General features: G+C 38.8%; 3 protein-coding genes across 4 annotated transcripts in view; 2 read left to right on the plus strand and 1 right to left on the minus strand.

Moving 5' to 3' along the window:
• Positions 1-154: 154 nt before the first annotated feature.
• Positions 155-12,947, plus strand: mei-41 (meiotic 41). 2 transcript variants are annotated; one of them, XM_043423662.1, is made up of 32 exons: positions 155-637; positions 1,104-1,306; positions 1,456-1,626; positions 1,747-1,904; positions 2,039-2,188; positions 2,274-2,472; positions 2,592-2,710; positions 2,823-3,385; positions 3,474-3,638; positions 3,833-4,336; positions 4,465-4,642; positions 4,725-4,970; positions 5,063-5,179; positions 5,288-5,658; positions 5,748-6,268; positions 6,399-6,523; positions 6,607-6,767; positions 6,860-7,020; positions 7,103-7,296; positions 7,388-7,872; positions 7,971-8,474; positions 8,581-8,806; positions 8,914-9,098; positions 9,200-9,381; positions 9,456-9,628; positions 9,783-10,084; positions 10,165-10,396; positions 10,667-10,720; positions 10,829-10,920; positions 11,050-11,203; positions 11,303-11,539; positions 11,630-12,947. In XM_043423662.1, exons 1-32 carry the CDS (start codon positions 594-596, stop codon positions 11,810-11,812), a joined length of 7,359 nt encoding a protein of 2,452 aa, XP_043279597.1. In that variant the 5' UTR covers positions 155-593; the 3' UTR covers positions 11,813-12,947. The 2 variants fall into 2 exon arrangements, with proteins under 2 accessions (XP_043279597.1, XP_043279596.1); XM_043423661.1 differs by having other exon boundaries at positions 157-637; positions 10,667-10,920.
• On the minus strand, positions 12,055-15,406 carry LOC122413368 (odorant receptor 13a-like). The gene is made up of 9 exons (XM_043423667.1): positions 15,227-15,406; positions 14,798-14,950; positions 14,491-14,686; positions 14,215-14,367; positions 12,944-13,059; positions 12,751-12,850; positions 12,496-12,600; positions 12,244-12,399; positions 12,055-12,158 (listed from the first exon to the last, which is right to left on the minus strand). Exons 1-9 carry the CDS (start codon positions 15,400-15,402, stop codon positions 12,102-12,104), a joined length of 1,212 nt encoding a protein of 403 aa, XP_043279602.1. The 5' UTR covers positions 15,403-15,406; the 3' UTR covers positions 12,055-12,101.
• A 2,091-nt stretch (positions 15,407-17,497) lies between these two features.
• Positions 17,498-19,866, plus strand: part of LOC122413367 (zinc finger protein Lobe) — a 49,395-nt gene continuing 47,026 nt past the window's right edge. Inside the window, exon 1 of the mRNA XM_043423666.1 lies at positions 17,498-17,643. Within this exon, the coding sequence (XP_043279601.1) occupies positions 17,604-17,643 (40 nt within the window). The 5' untranslated portion in view covers positions 17,498-17,603. The remainder of the gene's footprint in view (positions 17,644-19,866) is intronic.

Below are 19,866 nucleotides of genomic sequence, written 5' to 3' on the forward strand. Positions count from 1 at the left end.
AGCTTTTTAATATAATGCGCTGCAGAGCCAAAACTTCAAAGATTAGTAAGCTTTCGATTGTTTAAATAATCACTTTCCAACAATTCACAACAATCATGATAATTATTAAAAAATTTTTAAGCCGAAATCATTGGGGAGCCGGCCAACAGTGCGTCCACTACTGTGCATTCAATGGCGTCATGAAAAACTGTAGAGTGGTAGAGTCTACGCTCTACGCCACTGGTTGATAAATCTATAAATTTAAATGGAAAGCGCGGGTTCTCTGTTCTACCGCTGGACCAATATAACCTCCAAAAACAAACTAAAATGTAGTCCGTTTTTCTATATCGCAAACTATAATAGGTCTAATTCAATAGCGTATGTTTGCAAATCAACTTTAATTTTTGTAAAGTCAATTTGCGAATCCTGTTGTTTTAAACTTTGGATTCAGTAAGTGAGATCGGGCATAACCTCACATTCAAATGTCATAACAGCATGATCACGTTTGAAACCTTTGACACTCCTAAATCAATATAAAATCGGTTTCATTGTTGGAAACATCGTTAAGTGTGTATTATTTTCAATGACCACGTAATTTTGAAAAACATTGAACCATGCAGTACGAGGAAGTGCCGGAGCCGACGCAAGTCCGCAACAGGTTTGCATTCTCACTAACTCATGTATTTTAACGTTAAATTTTTTATTTTCTCTTTTTCAATTTGATAAATGATATTTTTTATGTAAATGTATCTTAAAGTAGAGAAATTTTCATCCATTATCATAGTTGTCTATAGGGTAGGAAAAATTATGAAAGTTTTTGACACTATTTCAAAATTTAAATGTTCATTCTATGGGAATTGGTCCTAATTTTTCAAAAAATTAAGCAGTTCTTTTTGTACATTATAAAGTTCATTATTTTCAAACATGTCTCAATAAAATGGTCCTGATTTTTTCATTCAACAAATTTTCAATCCATCAGGGAGTTCAAAATTTTCAGTAAATCAAGTACTTTAACTTCAGCTCAAGCTCTGCCCTGGCTACCCTAGATTCTACATTTACATGGATGGCTTAGATATTTGAAAGGTATTTGACTGTATAAATAATTTTATTCTTGGTCCATTTAGTATTTCTATAGCAGAAACACTATGGCGAGCAATCAACGATCCACTCATCGGAATTTTTTCCGATCTCGAAAATCCAGCTACAGAAAGAACTCTCTGTTCGCTTCTTGATTCAATTATTCGATCTTCATCCAATCTGGTCAATGTTCTTATACCAACGTTTGGAGCTGGAAACAAGTACAAATTGCTTCAAAAGCAACATGCTGGTAATTCGTATTTGCTTTTTCGGCACTGGTACTCAATGTTATTTGTAGAATTATTTTTCTTTCTATGGAACTCATTACATTGAAAAAAATTTCATATGATTTTATAAGTTTTTTTGATAAGTGATTAAAAAAATGCTTTATTTTTGTAGCATATACAACATGGCTTTTTGGAGTTTTATTCCATGTTGTTGGAGCTCCTATGAGCACTCAGGTTTTGGCCAGTAGTATTGAAGTCCAAGCTCGAATGCTTCGAATTCTTGGGAGACTTAATCTTGTGACGTTCGAATCAATATCGAATGAATATATGAATATTCTTGACGGTATATACTCAAAATAGAGTTTATCTTTTTTTAACATTTTTTTTCTCTAATTATTAATTGCAATAATTATGGGATCTAAAAGCGTGATTTTATCCCCATTGTTAATTACTTTCATTTCAGAGCTCCTTGATTGGGCCGAATTTTTGGAAGACAAACCAACGCTTATTTTCAAAAAATTCGTAGCTGAACAGAATGTGATTGATAATTTGGATCTTCCAAGTTTTCCTGTAACTGTTGAAGCATCGAAGAATTCCTCAACACAAATTTCTGTTTTGAAAGTGAGTCAGAAAAATTATGAATTCATCTGGAAAAGTTCATATACTGTTTTTAATGATAGGATAGAAAAATTCCAATTGTCGAAAAGAATGTTTTTTGAGAGAAATAATATGTAATAAAACAAATTTTCTTACAGATTATATTGAAAACCGGAGTGAACTGCTGGGATGAAGACAAGCTTTGGAACAGAATTCTTCGAATTCTTGAAAGATCAGTGCCTGAAGTGAAATTCGTTGCCCTAGAAATCGCCTTGGAATTGGTTAAGTGCAGTACGGAAGAAAATACGGTATGCAAACGTATGTAGAATATAAAAAAGTACTTAATTTATTTTAATGAATAATCTTCATTTTCCTTCATTGCATCGGATACAGGAGTCAAAAACTCTGATTGCTTATATGATTGAAATCGTAAAAAGTATTTCACACTGGGAAAGTTTAGGAATGTTGAGTGTCGAGCAAATGAAGAAGATTCCGGAGATAATGGTTGATCTTCTAAAAAATACGAGTGACAATTACGAAGTGACCGATTTGTGTTTTGCTATTATTGATCTCATCGCCGAAAACATCATTGGTAAGGAAAATATCATGAATGTTAATGAATGCACACGCTAAAAATGAGTGTAGTCAATCTGACCACTTTCTTTGACGGCTTATTAATATTTTTCCATTATTCGATTTTTTGGATTCCAGATTCGAAAATTTTGGAGGTGGAAGCATGCCAGAAAATTAAACGATACTTGACGAATCATCCGAGAGCTTACAGTCCAGCTGTAATGACTAAATATCTTCGATACTTCGAAAATTGTCCGGTAATAAAAAAACACAATTTACAAGTGATTGTTAAGTTCTGTTGAAACGAAATCGTGTTTACGAGCGAAAGTTAGATCGAATAATTAAATTTCTTTTTCATCTCGATTTCAGGAATTTTCCAAAGTCATTGTACATTTTGTGATTTTCGATTTCCGAAGTAAGGTTTTTTGCAACGAAGTCGTTCGACTGTCAGAAGTGAGTCTTCTATGGAAGATTTTGTTAAGGAAACTTGGAGAAAATTTGGATGCTGAAGATTACGACAGGGTTGTGAGGATTATCGGAATTTGCTGTTCGTTGAGTGGGTGGCTCTGCGATAATGGGAAAACTCAGGCGATTCTCTACGACGAATGTAACGATATCGTCCAAAAATTACGTTCGGCGCTCGAAAAAATAAATTGTCGGGCTATAAGATCTATTTATCAGTGTTTCATCGATTTAATGGCGGACAAAGAAATGAATCAAACAGAAATACAAAATATTCTCTGTTCACCATGGTCCGAAGAACCTCTCGAGGGTCAACGGAGGCTCGTGGCTACCGCGAAGTCACTCGACGTTGGCACGAAAGCCAGAGCTATAAGAGCCATCACCGAGCATGGCAAAGGACCTGACAGGGTCAAAATACTCAGTGCGTGTATTTCCAGCACAGAAATCGAGCTCTCTATGGCCGCTGTACTGTGAGTAATAATAATCTTGAGGCGTTTTTATTTTTTGGAAAATTTATCAAAATTTTATTGCCCATTGACATGTAATTTTTTCCATTAGAAATGCGGTGTTTCTACTGAAGGATCCAAAGATCAGTATTTCGGATATAATGACACATATTCTGAGTCCAGCGCTCGCGACACAACGACAACCACTCCAGGAAGCGGTCGCTGCAACGTTGGGCCCGTTGATTTGTTTTGCGTCGGGAAGAGCCAAATTCGTCAGGTGATTTTCCACTTTATGCGGAAAAACTTTCGTCGCAGTTGTCGCAAACGGGTATCAAGGTTTTGCTCGTATCTTCGGCGTACTGTTCAATTAAAAACAGACTAGGTTCCGATATCCATGAGGATTCTTTGATACCAAAAAAGTTCGGTCACTAAACTGAAAACAGAGTAGTAAAAAGTTGTATTTTTTTCTAGAGAAAATTGGGATTCTCGCGAGTGGCGTATTGCTTGCGAACAGTGCGATTCCTCGACAAAAATATCGCCTGATTCTCCATCCTTATCGAGAGACAATAAGCGGGAAATTGGAATGATGTTCATGCCCTTTTTCAATATTCTGAAATCGAAGAACGTAGTCGCAAGGAGAAACATGTCGGAAAATCTGCAACGGTTTTCAAGCCACGTCGATGAATTTAGCTCGAAAAAAATGATCAACACTTGGTTGCCGCTTGTGCGCGATCAGAATCAAGAAATTCGTGAAAATTTAGCGAAATCCATTGGCACGATATTGAAAAATAAAATCGCTATTTTGGAGAAAACAAAATCAAAGAAATTGAGATCAACGCAAGGTGTGCCTGATGAACTTGTCGAATACGTCAATTCGATCTGCAATTTTATGGCTGAAACTCTTGAAAATGCGCTCGAAATTCCAGACGACAGTTTACATTGCACTCTCATCACAACCGCGACTGAATTTGGCAGGTATTCGTACATAAGTTTTCAGATTATACAGAAAATATAATATTGTATCCTTGACTGAGAGAGTGGTTGCTTCTCCTTCCATCCAGTGGTTCTATTGAATCTAATCGATTTCCTGGATTGTTTTTCAGCGTGCCTCTACACTTGACCGAGAGGAAGGTTTTGAATATATTTTTAATCACAATATTGCATCCAAATTCAACGAACACAGCAGTTGCCTTAGCCAGTGTCGCATATCGCGAAGTTGCGAGTTTCCACAAGGTTACTCCGAAGGAAATGTACGTTAGATATAAAAAGGATTTTTTGGAGGTATGCACTCGCTCTTATCAATCAATAAATTTCCGTCTGAAATTCTACAATTTTGAAAGGATATTGTTGATGCATTTTTAAGCTGATGATGCGCATGGCGGTGAGTAATTTTATCGCCAAAGGCTATAACATAGCAACGACAGTTCATCGTGCTGCTAAGTGCATCGGTTATCAAGGTTCTCGACAATTGATGAGGAACCATGGTCATATTGCAATTTGTTTCTTAACGTCCTTGGTCGTCAAAACTCCTGCGGCGACACCCCTTTTTCACGATATGTCCGATCTCACCAACATGGACGAAAAAGAGATGTTCACGGAATACTTCCACGTAAGCTGAAACTACAAGATTCATTTGGATATTATTTACATGGGGAGTTCGACCTTCGCCCGCACTCCAATTCACACTTATCTTTGTTCTAGCATATTTGTGCTTATGTGTTTCTCAACGAGGCGCCGGAATTTGGGACGAAGTGTCTCAAACTCATATCCACGATCACGAAGATCAAACTTTCCGATTTGATGTCCGGCTCTTTCATGGTAAGGCGGAAATATTTTTTTGTCTTCAAGTTGTTTTCGTATGACAAAGCTAAATTAGACGAGAGTTATTTGGAGATGACGAGAAACTCTATAATTTTCTATCGACAGGGAATATTTCGAGAGTTGCTGTTACATTTTCACGAAAAAATGGAAACGGTCGTGCGTTGCTTGGAGATTTTATCGGCTTACGATGGAAAGCCTCGAGTTCACTTCACCACGAAAGAAAATGTAACGAATTATTTGATGCCATATCTGCACGGAGTACTTGTGACTCTTGATTCGAATTTGAGCGCACGATCCGACGAACACACCCAAAAATCAGCACTCGCCAGCCTCGGTGCATTAATGCGCTTTATGGGGGCTCGATATTTAACACCGTTGAGATATAAAATTCTTGCTACTCTCAGAGTCTCCCTCAGCTTCCAGAGACCCGGATTTCGAGAACTATCGTGCTATGCTTGGAATTCGTTTCTTCACAAGTAATGTTTTTAAAAAATCTTTTTTTTTTTTTTTAAATAAATGTTCGGTCCAAAAGAAAGTAATCCTAACAGTGCACAATGATTTTTAGTATAAATCCAAAGGATCTCGGTCCACTCTTACCGACGATTTGCATTTCGATGATTCCACTTCTCGAGAGTTGTCCTAGAGAGGCCGAGTCCATGCTCGAGTACATTTTTGTACAAAACTTCGACACGATGTCGGTGCACATCTCCGAATTATTTTTCATCGAAGACATCAAAGTTTCGCAAAAAATAGCGTTAATTGTGAAATCTCAAATTGAAAAATCGTTGCCGGAAGGCTTTGAGGCGAATTTGAATCTTTGGCTGAGACGCATAATCCACGAAAGCGACGAAGTCAGGAAGAAAGCTCTGAGTCATTTAAAAAAATTTCTCGGCGAGCACCGGAGCGAATTGAACGAAATGATTCTCGCTGATACCGACGTTCATCCTCTTGTCGTCAAACTGCTCGATGCTCTTCTGGCTGGTTGTCAGGATAAAGATGAAGATATACGTTTGGGAAGTGGCGAGTGTCTCGGGGAACTTGGAGCTGTAGAACCGAGTCTTCTGCCCCGTAGAATTGTTGCTAGAGGTTTGGTAACAGTTTTTCGAGCAAAGATCATTACGATTTTCTTGAATGAATATGATCATCGAGTAATTGATTTCTGAAAGTGAAAACCATCCCAGGCATAATGAAATGTTTTCATTAACTGATTTTGCAGATGACAGTAAATTCATCGCAGACATGAACGAAGATTTTGCATCGGCCACCCTGGTCGAATTGGTTCGTGCGTTTCAAATGCAAAAAAGTACTAGAAGCATGGACTGTTTTTCACTCGCAATTCAGGTTTGTATTTTGTCAATTTTTCACTCATCCGAAGACTTTTCTAAGAAGTGCGGAGAAAATATCACCATTTCGTTATATTGCAGGAAATTTTGAAAGCTTATGAAATTTCGCCAACAGGCAAAAATTCCAGTATCTGGGACAACTTGCCGTCCATGACTCAACAAATAATATTGCCATTTTTAACGTCTCATTATAAAAACACTGCGAGCATTGATCAGACCGAATTTCCACATCCGATTTATGGGTATATTTTATGATTTGTTTGTTTTATGATACAATAGACTTACTTGATACTATCGTGTCATAAATATCGAAAGATTATTTACAACTATTCAGATCCGAAGCGGGTTCGACGTTTCAAAAATGGGCGTACAATTGGGTGTGCTCCATGTCGAGATGTATAAAAGATGCCAATCTTCGTGCGATGCTTAACGCATGTCATCCAGCATTCAAACACGACACTCGTACTATGATATTTTGCATTCCTCACATCGTTCGTAAGTACTGAAGAAAAATGCCTTCGAGATTCTTATTGATCTTTGTTGACGGTTTGTACAAAATTGTTTATACTTTTAACAGTGTACATTGTTGCAAATGACACTGAAAATGAGAGGGAACGTTTGACAAACGAGATATTGGCCGTGATAAAAGAAGGTGAATCTTCGAGATTGGATCAAGAGTTACTGAAACATCGACCACTTCGACTCGAAAACGATGAAAAACCAAGTCAAACGCGAGTCTCCGATGAAGCACGCCGAGTTCGTTGCTCACAGGTACTTTTAAGACTTATTTCCTTGATAATATATATATCAAAAACTGAATATGCCTAATTTAACTATATTCGATATGTATTTTCGTTTCCAGGTGATTTTTTCGACGCTCGATCATTTGCAACGTTGGTTAAGAGAAAAGCGACTCGTAGCTGGTACAAATTACAATCGAGTCAGTGAATTTTTTGAAAAATTGGATAGTCTTGTGCTAGCTCAAGGCTGTTATCAATCCCACGAATACCATCGTGCTCTGATGTACCTGGAGCGTCATATGCGCTCGACGAACAAGGGACTTTCAGACTCGACCGAAGGCGGTCTTCTCGCAAAGATTTACACGCAACTGGAAGAGCCCGACGGTGTTTCAGGCATTTTGGCGACTCAGGATCAGTCGCCGACTCTTCAACAAATGGTGCTCGCCCATGAAGTTAGTGGTCAATTGCAGGACGCTGCTACTTGTTACGAGAGGCTGGCGCAAAGAGTTCTTACACCCAAATACGTTCAGGGAATGATTCAATGTTATCTCGGACTTGATCAACCGTTCACGGCCATGAACATCGCCAAGGGAGTACTGAACAGCAGGTTCGTCGTTATTCACAGTTGCTCAAGAGAGTCACTTTTTTTCCCACCATTTTTTAGGGTGAAAATGAATAAACGAATTTTTTTTTCATCTTTTAAAGGCCAGAATTGGAGCCAGTAATGGTAGAACACGAACCTTTCTGGCGTCTCGCAAATTTTGCGAATCTTGATGAAAATATGCCGCAAAAGTCGAACATAAAACGAGTTTTACTGGATGATTTGAAAAATGGTCGAATGCCTGATCTCCAACCGATGAAAAAACGCCTCGTCTCTCTACTTGGAGCTGCATCACATCCCGGTGCTTATCAACAGAGTTATTCTTACATAATGAAACTCCACATACTCAACGAGTTCGAAAAAGCAGCCTCGTACATGTTGAAGGATCTTGACACGTTGCCCGCAATCTTCGACGAATGGGATTCGCGTGGACAACTCGTACGAGCCTCGCGGGGCGTTGAATTTGTTCTTGGGATGCGAAGAGCAACTCTGAAACTTGCTGTACAACTCCACAACGAAATTCATGGCTCGAAAAATGATGAAAAAACTCAAGAACTCACGGAAGAAATTGGCATGATTTGGCTCAAGAGCGCGAAAATCGCCAGAAAGTAATTCAATATTTTTCGTTTCAAGGCGAACTCATTAGTAGATCAGTAGCGTGAAAATATTCTCCTTTTTTGACTTCAATCTAATGATTATTTTTTACTTTTTCAGAGCCGGACTTTATCAACAGGCTTACATATACATTCTCTCTGCAAGTGACTCGTGTCCTCAGCAGCAGCTATACATCGAGCAGGCACAGTTGTACTGGCAGAAAAATTGTCAAGAGGACGCATTTACGACTCTCAAACGTTGTTTCTCAAATTGTTTCCGGCCTGCGAGTGATTACAAAGAAATGCCACTGGATGTTTGTGAAGAAGAAAGAAGGCAGTGTGCGAAGGTATAATAATTGTCGTTCGATAGGAAAATCTCGAGAAAAAAATTAAAATAAGGGTACTATAAAAAAACTTGGTTGAAAAATTGAAAATTTCGTCAAATTATCAACAGGCAAAACTTCTGTTCGCAAAATACAACGATGAAACTCTCAACGTTGACACGAGCGTCAACATCCTAAATTACAAAGAAGCAATATTGGTTTGGTGCGCATGGGAAAAAAGTTTTCTCGCTTGTGCACAATATTTCGAATCGATTGTCAACCGGATGAACGAGGATGAGAGAGACATGGCTGGGAAGTAAGCAGAAATAATTAATACACAATAAACCAATGATAGCGTAAGTTTAAGGAGAATATTTGTCTACCACGTGACGCTTACGAAATGTAATTGATCAACAGAGATTTACAATTTCAAATGCTTAATTATTATGGGAAGTCATTACTACACGGCTGTAAATATATACATCAATCGATGCCACGAATGTTGACAGTATGGCTGGATTTTGCGTCACGGGTACAAAACAACAGATTAGCGGCCAAAATTTTAATCGAAACGATGATTAAAATGACAAAAGTTGTAGGTAAGTACTATACCGATTTGTACAACTTCTTATAACCGTCCTTCCTGTGTATCATTTTGTCGTTTTTTTCTTAGACGTTTATCTCGACAGATTGCCAATTTTCATGTGGCTAACTGCGTTCAGTCAACTAGTATCGAGAATTTGTCATCCTTCTAAAGAAGTTCAAAATACTTTGTGCACGATACTGGTTAAACTGATACTTGCTTATCCACAACATTGCCTCTGGATGATGGCATCCGTTTTCAAAGTGAGTACTATTCGTTGAATAAAATCAACGTGTTGTCCAATTTTTTAGATTTCCTGTTCGAACGTATCGTTGTTTTCCTTATCGGTTTTTTAATTCGATTCCGTCACTTTTCTACTATTCGATTGTAATACATTTTATTGGATTGTTACTCTAGTCATCTTATCCAGCTCGGCAAAAACGATGTCTAGAAATCTTCAACAACCCACGACTGGAGACGTCACAAATGAGAAAATTGATCAAAGATTTTAATAGACTGTGGGAAAAACTTATCGAGCTATCGAACAAAGCAATACCGGATGGCCTTCTCAATACAAGTGTAAAAGTACTGTCATCCGGATTGCAACGATTGTTGACAACTCCAGATTTCGGTCCGGTAATGATGCCGACATCCAAATTTCGCCAACTTCATTTGCCATCTAAAGGGGATTCCATTTCGTCGCACAAACCGTTTCCAGTGTAAGATAAACGAAATTTTCATTGATACAACGATATTCTACTGTGTTTGATTTTTTTTTTTCATATTATTTTTCTTACAGCGATTGGGTCCACATAACAGGCATCGATGATGACGTATTGGTTATGACGTCGTTGCAAAGACCGCGTCGTATCGCTCTTCAGGGTTCAGATGGCGCTGCTTATCTCTTCATGTGCAAACCCAGAGACGATCTTAGACGGGACTTTAGGTTGATGGAGTTTAACGGCATCGTTAACAAATATCTGCAGAAGGATCCTGAATCTCGGCAACGCAGGCTGTACATCAGAACTTACGTAGGATATTTAAATCTGGTTTTTACAAAGTAATTTTGGGGCCATCGTTCCTGTCAGATCGTTGTATAATAAAAAACAATGGGATTTCACTTTCGTGTTATTACGAAATTAAAAACCAGGAAATTTCATTTTAAAGTTTTTTTGTAGTTAATTGATTCATATGGAAAGTTTTTTTATACAGGAATGAAATTGAACTGAAAAATATGTTCTTGTTATCTAAACGAATATCTAAAACGAAAAAATTGAATGATTATTATGAATTCTCGACAGAGCGTTGTTCCTTTGAACGAAGAATGCGGTTTGATCGAATGGGTACCGAATTTGGTGGGTTTCCGTCCGGTTATAGTAAATTTGTACAAAGAACGAGGAATTTTTGTATCTCAACGAGAATTGAAATCAATGATTTGCACGCTACGGGACCCGATTGAAAAGAAACGAGACATGTTCCTGAACAAATTATTGCCAAAACATCCACCTGTGCTTGGGGATTGGTTTCGTCTTACGTTCCCAGATCCTTATGGATGGTGAGTTTTCTTTTTCATTTACATTTTTTACGTTTCACAACTGAAGAAGAATTTTGAAGGATAATGGCTTATTTTTAATCCCGTCACAATTGAGTATCCTACTTTACTGTCGTTATTCGATTTACATAGGTACGAGGCTCGAACCGCTTACATTAGAACTACGGCGGTAATGTCGATGGTTGGATACATTCTTGGCCTGGGCGATCGTCACGGTGAAAATATTTTATTTGACACAAAATGCGGTGATTGCGTTCACGTGGACTTCAACTGTCTCTTTAATAGGGTAACTTTACTGCACTTTATTCAAGAAAATAAGTTAAAGTGTGATCGATTTGATAATCGAAAAACTGTGAATTGATGATGTTTGGATTTCGTTTCGTAGGGCGAGCTATTCGACTGGCCGGAACGAGTGCCTTTTCGTTTGACCCAAAACATGCTAGACGCAATGGGGCCTTTGAAATACGAAGGTCCTTTCAGGCGTTCTTGTCAAACTACAATGCGCGTGCTCAGGGAACAAGCCAGTATTCTGATAAGCGTATTGACTCCTTTCGTCTACGATCCCCTGGTCTCGTGGAATCGTCATCAGCCTGGCGAAGCGGGTGAAAAAACTAACGAAAAAGTGAGAAATCTCGTGCAACATCATTGTTTTTATTCCCGTGCTAACAAGCTTATAATTGCAAATTTTTTACCCAATTTTCGACGTTTTCAGGCGGTTGAGCACGTAAAAAATATTGAACAAAGACTGAAGGGCTTGATGAGACCTCAGGGAAGAAAATCGGGTCCCAAGGAAGTGAATTTGAGCGTTGAAGGACAAACGAATCATCTTATTCTCGACGCAACGAACGTTGACAATTTGTGTCAAATGTATTTCGGCTGGGGCGCGTATCTCTGATGTACGCAGTTTCATTTTCGTTGTCTCGTTTTTTCTATGTTCGTCCATCATAATTAATTTGTTCAGTTTATTTTTATCGATATATTGTTCTTTTCGTTGTCTTTTGAAAATACGAGTTTGTTCGGTACTGCTGAATGTGTAAATAAAAGCCGGTATCCTCGTTATTTTATATTGAGTAAAAACACTTGAAACAGATCAATCATAAATTGTAATAATTGTCAAAAAATCGTTGATTTTTAAAACATTCTATTTACTCTCTTTTTTCATTGGCATTACTCTATTCCATGAGTTAATTAACGTTGATACTGCGCAGTAGCATAAAATACGAAAGGGAAGTGTTTAGTATCTGAAAAACAATTGATTTTGTTCCAACATCGTCGGTTTGTACTTTCTCAAGTCGATATTTCGACGTGAGGGAAGAAAAACATTACCGTGGCGAAGCTCGTCATGCACATTTTGTAGAACTTTCCTGCTGTCAAACAATTCGGCTTCTGGCTCCGAAGGATTATGAAGAAAATGCCCATTTTTATGTAGCTCGAAGAGTCGTACCACTTCACGGAAAAAGCAGCGTTTCCAATCGTCGAACTCTGTTCAAGGGGAAAATCCCAATTTTTACAAACTCGTTTCTCCAAAAAAATATGCACAGTTTGAGCAAACGTTACAATAAAAATCATCGAAATTACGTGATATATAATTTTGTCACCGGGCCAACAAAACAGCAGCATTTGAAACATCGCCATCAGGAGGTACGAGAAATACTCGGCGAGTTTGTACGCATTCGCTGTCGTCTTTGAATGCAAATTTAATAATTAATAGCAAGTTCAAAGCAACCGTGAATGGTATTTTGAAACTTGAGAGAACAAAAAATTAATCAATCTTTTGTTAACAGCATAAAACATGTAGTAGAGTCGAATAGCACAGTAAAAAAATCTACGAACCGTTGAAAGCTGGAATCCAACCAGACATATTAACAAACTGCTGGCGAATACTTGCAGAAAAAGTATAAGATTGAAAGCTTTTTCAACGGAATCGGAAAACCTGTTGTGACCATCGATTTTTCAATCATTTCTGTCTTCCAACACATAAGCAAAAATTTTTTTTCATAATTCAATAAATTCGTATCGTTGTCACCTTATGATCACCTGGTGATGAGACACGATCCTATTGAGTCGTTTTTCAACGGTCCAGGACAGTTCCCCGGAACATTTTGTTATTTCATCAGTTTCATTTTTTTCCACGTATTCCGGCTGATGGATAATGAAATACTGTTCGATATTTGGACTAGGCGATCGACCATTATTTCTCATATTTTATTATACAATATTGTGATTTCAGTATAGAACTTAATTATCGTTTTTCGATATTTAGGTTTCCGTGTCCCCAGAGATTTTGCGGTCCTCGAATACCACATTGGACGAAACTAATTCACTTCCTTCAAACCGTTTCGTGTTGCAACAATATTTTTCTACTTCGAAGACATTTCGAAAAGCAAAATACTTGCCGATACGATTGGGGATATCTGTGGCCTCGGGTTTTGGCCATGCAGTCTTTATATTTGGCCCAAGATAAGACTTTTTTCAAGAATAAAAAGAAAATCGAAATTCGGCATTTAAGGGGGTGAAACAGAGGTTTTTTATAAACGGGGAGTATTTTTTGGTAGATTTCCTTTTGGAATTCGGCGAAAATATTCTAGAAAACGAGCAATTTCAAAAGTGTCAGGCAGGTTTGTTTAAACTTGATTTTCAAGGGGATAAACCGAAGCTTGGAACGTTTTAAATCATCATATTTTTATTGTCAAATCCTCTGAAATTCGGCTTTCAAGATGAGTGATTGCATGATTGTTTTTTGTCAGTAGTGCAATAAAAGTAGATCTCAGACTATTAGCGTTACCCGGAGTTTACCACGTGGAGGTTGAACGCATTAAAAATTTTCAATTTTTGAAAATGGAAACAGGCAACATAAATATTTCAATAATACGCTAACTTCGCGACTCTTATTTTTTCTCCTCAGCCGAGTTATGATTGCGATCTCATTTTCCCCCTCGGCCGAGTTATGATTATCATTGTACTTGATAAAGTTTCGTTCGAGCGTAATAGCTGTATGGTCGAAATTAGTGACCACAACTTCAACTTTAAAACTCCTCTTCCCCACTTTTTCAAAGGCTGAATTTCGACTTTTATTACACTAGAAAAAAGTTAATTTTCGATTAAATATAGACGCAAAACTTGGGACCACAGACTTTCAGATTACCGAATCGATTTGAAGGAAATGTTTCGAAATCTGTCCATTGGACTCTACACCAAAGTTGCATGAATACTTAGACGCGAATCTTTCCTCAAAACCTCTAGAACTGAATCTTTGAAAAAATTCAAAATATTTCTGTGAATGATGGAATGTTTCACCTGATCGATGTAATTGTCTAGAGCTAATAAATTACGGTGAAGAATTTCGAAGTGTCCGCACGTGTGAAACAGCGCTGTTGCGACGAGTGTGTCCATCGCAAGGATCAGAAGACCGCAGAAACTTGTGGCCAACATTTGGGACACGTAAGTCATCTAAAAACGGTAAAGACTTTCTCACGTGTAATTTTCAATTTGCCAAAGTTTTGTTCAACACAAGAGCAGCCACATCTGTTTCATTCCAAAATACAAAATACTGTAGAATACTTAAAAATTTACCTCGTAAAATGGTGACTTGTAAAAAAATGTTGGATAGGCTGCTGGAAATGGGAAACTTGTTTCTGCGTCGTCGAGACTTTCTCCGTAATTGCCTCGGATTTTTTGGATCACGAAGCCCAACGGTCGAAATGAAAAAAATATGAACAATGCGTTCACTATTAGAAACGAGTAACCTCGAGTCACATTTCTCCCCGATCTAAAATCAAATTTGTTCGTTTTGCTTCAATTTACATTAATGAATTTAATGTTTTCTCACAATATTCGAAACTCATTTGATGATTTATCGTATGACGAATTTCGATCGTACTTCGCGTGCTCGAGCATACAGTCGTTCGTGTCGATGGATCTGGCAATCTGCCAATAATCAGTCAATAAAAACGTGATTAATTTTGTTGTCTCGTTGTTGCTGAGCCATACGAATGACTTTAATATCGCGAGCAACAGCGTCACCGACACTGAGCTGCAAAATTGATAAATCAATCATCACACTGATTTCATCACCATTTTCTACGAGCAGTAATGATCAAAAAATCAACGTAGCTGGAAAGACGTGTCGACGTTTTTATTTTTTTTTTTTTTCAGTGATTTCTTCGGTGAAGGAGAAAAATTTGGCAACTTTTCTGTCTTTGAGCGAAAGACAAAAGCTTTGTAAACGACTCGCGACTCAATGGAGCTCAAGCGAGTGGGAAAGTGGCAGTTTTTGAAAAATAAACAAATTCGAAAGACACAATCTTACCTGGTTTCCAAAATCACGGAAAGATCGTTTCTTTTCAAATAGAGTTGAAACATTTGGGGCACGACGATTAGAAAAATCAACAACAAACAAGCAAAATAGCGGAGTAAATTGATTGGATAAAGTCCAACGATTTTCAAAATGTTTCTGTTAAAAAAGACGTATTCGTCAATGCTCATGATTAAAAGTATATTTTGATCGAGTATTCACGAAAAAAAGCCGTTAACGGTAATGCTCAAAACGATTTTGCACTGAGAAATTCGAATTTTTTAAAATAGCCTAAAAGTGATAAGAAGCGAAGACTTTTATTATGAATTTCGATGATGACCCGAATCACTGTAACGATAAAGAACCGCGCACTGAAAATGAGCTAGCGGTACGTTAAAGTTGAGTGCCGTGAAGGGGCGAATGGTTGGTGGTAAGCGACTGTCGAGAACCGTATGCGAAGTTTCGCCAATAAATATAAGCACATTCGAATATGTCATTAAGTGAAATTGATCGTTGGTACAAAATACTCGGGATAATGGAGCAAAAACGATAGACTGAAATTATATTAATAGTCAGCATGTGGGGAGCAGCATGCGCGAGTTTTTTTTCTCTATCTTCACATAGAATTTTGTAGATGATTCTCTTGACCCGAGCGATCATTATTATTGCACGAAAATGGGTCTGGCAAAATGCAAAAAAGCTACCTGCATTTTTTATAAGCTAATCGCCGTTTTACAGAGAATCCCCTTACTAGCGATAAAAAAGGAAAAAGCAATCGATATGCATCGAATTACTCTTCGTTCGAGGCTCATTACGGTTTTTCTACTTCCGCATAAATGTTCTGTGGAAACGTTCTTTCTCAGATGTTCAATTGTTCGAGGAAAAGACGACCATTTCAGGGCTGAAAATTACAGGTGATTTTCCTTCTATGGAACGAATGTGTATCGAAATTTTTAACTTTGTGTGTGTGCTTCTAAATTTTAACTTTGTGTGTTTCTCGTCTGATTTCTTTAGAGTGAAAAAATGCATTTTCACGAAATTTTCGCCTTATTTTAAGGTGAAGATAAAAAGAACATTCCAGAGGAGAGAATTTTATAATTTTGACGTCTCACCGGCTGATCGGCAATTCTAACATCATCCAGGATTCGTTCAATTTCCAAAGTCCTGATGCAAATGTTTGGCAGTAAAGGTTTTGGCATACGGTGGAGTTTAAACTTTCGTTTGCTTTTTGCGTTCAGCCATCCAAACATCGTTTCAATAAATCATGGTTGGCGCAGGGTGTTTAAAAGTTTCATCAGTGGTCTCAGTTTTTTGCAACTCGCACCGGCCATCGGCCCCTGGCGGTCTGGAATTCTCGTTGATCGAATATACGAATGATGGAACCTCGTTGTATTAGCTTGTTCATATTTTCTACGCCTTTGACGTTTCAGTGAATTGGAAATTGATGATGCACATCTCAACCATGTGCTTGCAAAATGGTGTTTCAGCAACAGCGAATTGGACACGTATTAAGACCTATCATTTGGGGGAAATTGTCGGAAAAATCGATTTGCCCAAACTCGCGAATGATTTTTCCTCGTAAGATGAAAACATACGAATTTTTCCAATCGAAAATATTCTTACTTCACAAAGAGAACTTTAAGGTCGTAAACAAAGTTGTTTACAATGTTCTTGGATGAAATTTTCCCACCCCACGATGAGCAATGGAAAAGCATTTTTTCACTCGCGTTGTTTGACCTTTTTTTGCCTGTGACGTAAATCTACGAAATGAAATTCGAATTCGAAGAGAATTCTACCCGGAGAGCGTCATTTTCACGATGTAAAAAGCCAAAAAGCACGATAAAATTGGTCCAGTCAACATTCAAGCGTAAGTAGATGTAAAAAATGTTGAAAGAAATTAGCATAACTGAAAGTGATATGAGCATTGGGCGAGTGTCGCGTGCTCGTAGATTGTTGGGGTTGGAAAATGTAGAGCGTCTGCGCACCCCGGAGGGGTTGAAATCGGAGGCTCGTATAGGTGTGAGTTGCGGTGGTAGATCCAAAGTCCGGCGAGCGATCAAGCAAGGAGCCTCCTCGGGAAACGACGACACTTGTCGCGCGTCTCCGAACCGCGCGTGTCATTACTGGAGCATCCACGCGTTTCTCGGCACTTTCGTAGGAATTTTTGGTGCCTGTCATGTGCCGCCACGTGCATCATGTATGACAAATATTCGTTGTCTCGCGTCGGTTTCAAATTTTCGATCGACGACGTATTTGTAAATAGAAAGACAAATAGTGCGATGAAACTTTCGATTGTTCGGTAATGTCGGCCCGCTCGTGGTGCGGTGCTGTTCGTTTCACTTCAAGTTTTTCGAACTAGAACTCGATTTACGGTGATCGTTATCAGCGTGATATGTCCAGAAGGAAACAGGCTAAACCCCGATCTCTGAAAAGTGAGTCACTCCAGACTGCAAAACGTTTCAGTTTTTCACATTATTTTTCATTGAAATAGAGAATTTCACCATGTCTGTGACAGCCTCGAGAGAAACGTTATTCAATTGAGTTTTATGCAAAATTATATTTCGTCACGAAAAACTCTGTGTTCAATCGTCAAACTGAATCTTTGAATTATAAATAAATGAAATATTGGCAAAGTTTCTCGAGTTTACAATCACTGTCGAAAGGAACTAATCGTTCTCATTCTCGTTCGAGACGTCAATTTTGTATTCGGTAAAAAACTATTTGAAGCAGAGTGCTTAACACAGCAATCATTTCACTTTCGATCTTTCAAATATAGAATCGGATTCCATAAATATCTTGAATTTTTTCAAAGTTATTTTCAAGTCTGACTGAATCAAGTCTTGTTTTCATAGTGAGTGTGAAATTAATTTGAGCAGTGTCAAAAACTATACACAAATTGCGAAGTCAAATGCATCGAATACAGAAGAAGGAGTGGATATAACATTTCATTTCGCGATATTGAAGTATTGTCCATTGAAACGACAAGCGCAGGTAGAAAAGTTAACAAAAAAGCTTTCCGCGTTTCCAGAAAAAGTGAAAAATCCCTCGTGGATCACCGAATGACTCTCCACGTTAGAGAATAATTGGTATTACGTCTTTATCAGCATCGAGAGTTAACGATTTCGTCAAATTTAGTATTTCTTTCAATTTCTATCACATTTTCGTCAACCTTCCAATTCCAATTTTCCATGAATATAAATACGAGTAAAAGTCGTAGGACCTTTTCCCACAAGAGCACAAGGCAGGCTCCAGCAGTGATCCGTGTATTTTGGAGTTCATCTGAGAGATGAACGCATCGAAGAATCGAGTTTTCTGACAACCATGCATCAAAAGCTACCGCATCCTGATTATTTAGCTACAAAATTCCCAGTCAATTTTTGTCCCCAAAAACAAGTTTCATTGTCCCACGTTCCATCAAAACTTGAGCAAAAAATCGTGCGAACTCATCACAAGGTTCGGTCGATTCGCTAGCGCGATTGATGTTTTTTCGAGTTTAGCTTACGAGCGCTCGCTCGAATAATGGTCACAGACTTATGCTCTCGTACAGTCATGCGAGCTTACATACTTACGTATGCACTCATACGCGAGGGTAGCGTCGTGTGTACAGTTACACACAGAGAGAGGGCAGTCGCAGAGAAGAAGGAGAGAGTCGAATGGATGCTGTAGTTCGTATGGCCTGTCCTGGCGAGCGATGGAGCGCCGGAGGGACATGGAACGGAGTCAGTAGTCAGCCAGGACGGAATTAGGTAGAAGCCCTGGGGAGTGTGGCCTCTCTCACGGGATATTCCGCCGGTCTCTCTGTAATCACCAGTTCTCCTATCCTATCCAATTCTGGTTGTACTCGGCACCATGTGAGTGCGCCGCGCACCATAGCGCCTCGTCTCCTCTTCGCCCGGTCAAATGTATACTGTACGTACATAGACGCATCGTGCAAATAGTAGCAGACTCAAACATCCGGACGTACGCGTATAAAGCCCCACTCCTCGTCCTCCCGTATCGTTAGTTACGTTTGAGTTTACGTGTAAGAGAATGAGCAAAGCGCCAAACTGCGATGAAGTTAGGCGAACGAGAGATCGTTGAAATAGCGAAAAGTATCGGGTGATTGGTTGACGGTTGGTCGGTAGAGAACATTCGGAAACGCCTGCAACGCGCGGAGCGTAAAATTACAACAGTTCCGAGCGTGTACTGAGGAGAGAATTGAACGATGGGGGGAAAAACGTTTGCAAATATGATGGCGGAGGTTTTGGGATCGCGGGCTCCGCGCGAACTCTGCAGTTGCGGAAAGGCCTCAGAAACTTGCAGCCAAGCTCGCACGCAGAGACTCATCTTTTGATGGCCCAGCTTTTGGGAGGCAGATCGTTCGCGAATCTAGTTTGGAGGTGGTGTGCCTCCGCCTCCTTTTTTCAGTTTATCAACTCATGGAATGAGGGAAAGATTCTTTTTCAACGAGTATTTAATGATGTATACACGTGCCAGATTACGATCTGTCGTTCCACCGTGGTAATGGAATTATTTAAGCATCGTTTGGATAATTGCTTTAGAATGGGTAGCTTCACGTTAATGAGAGGCGGCCATGTTTATTCGGAGCCAATGCTCGAAACGGCCACGCCGCTCTCCCCCCGCCGCATAACTCGGGCTAATATTGAAGGATTATT

The sequence above is a fragment of the Venturia canescens genome, chromosome 7, assembly GCF_019457755.1.
Source record: "Venturia canescens isolate UGA chromosome 7, ASM1945775v1, whole genome shotgun sequence".
NCBI lineage: Eukaryota > Metazoa > Arthropoda > Insecta > Hymenoptera > Ichneumonidae > Venturia > Venturia canescens.

Excerpts from the sequence above, each read along its gene's own strand:
- mei-41 (XM_043423661.1), top strand. The coding sequence starts at position 594 with ATGCAGTACGAGGAAGTGCCGGAGCCGACGCAAGTCCGCAACAG. Across the intron at positions 5,180-5,287 it reads TGATGTCCGGCTCTTTCATG|GGAATATTTCGAGAGTTGCT; the intron begins GTAAGGCGGAAA and ends TTCTATCGACAG. Across the intron at positions 10,921-11,049 it reads TTCCCAGATCCTTATGGATG|GTACGAGGCTCGAACCGCTT; the intron begins GTGAGTTTTCTT and ends CGATTTACATAG.
- LOC122413368 (XM_043423667.1), bottom strand. The coding sequence starts at position 15,402 with ATGAGCATTGACGAATACGTCTTTTTTAACAGAAACATTTTGAAAATC. Across the intron at positions 14,687-14,797 it reads TGTATGCTCGAGCACGCGAA|ATCGGGGAGAAATGTGACTC; the intron begins GTACGATCGAAA and ends ATTTGATTTTAG. Across the intron at positions 12,400-12,495 it reads GTGACAAAATTATATATCAC|AGTTCGACGATTGGAAACGC; the intron begins GTAATTTCGATG and ends CCCCTTGAACAG.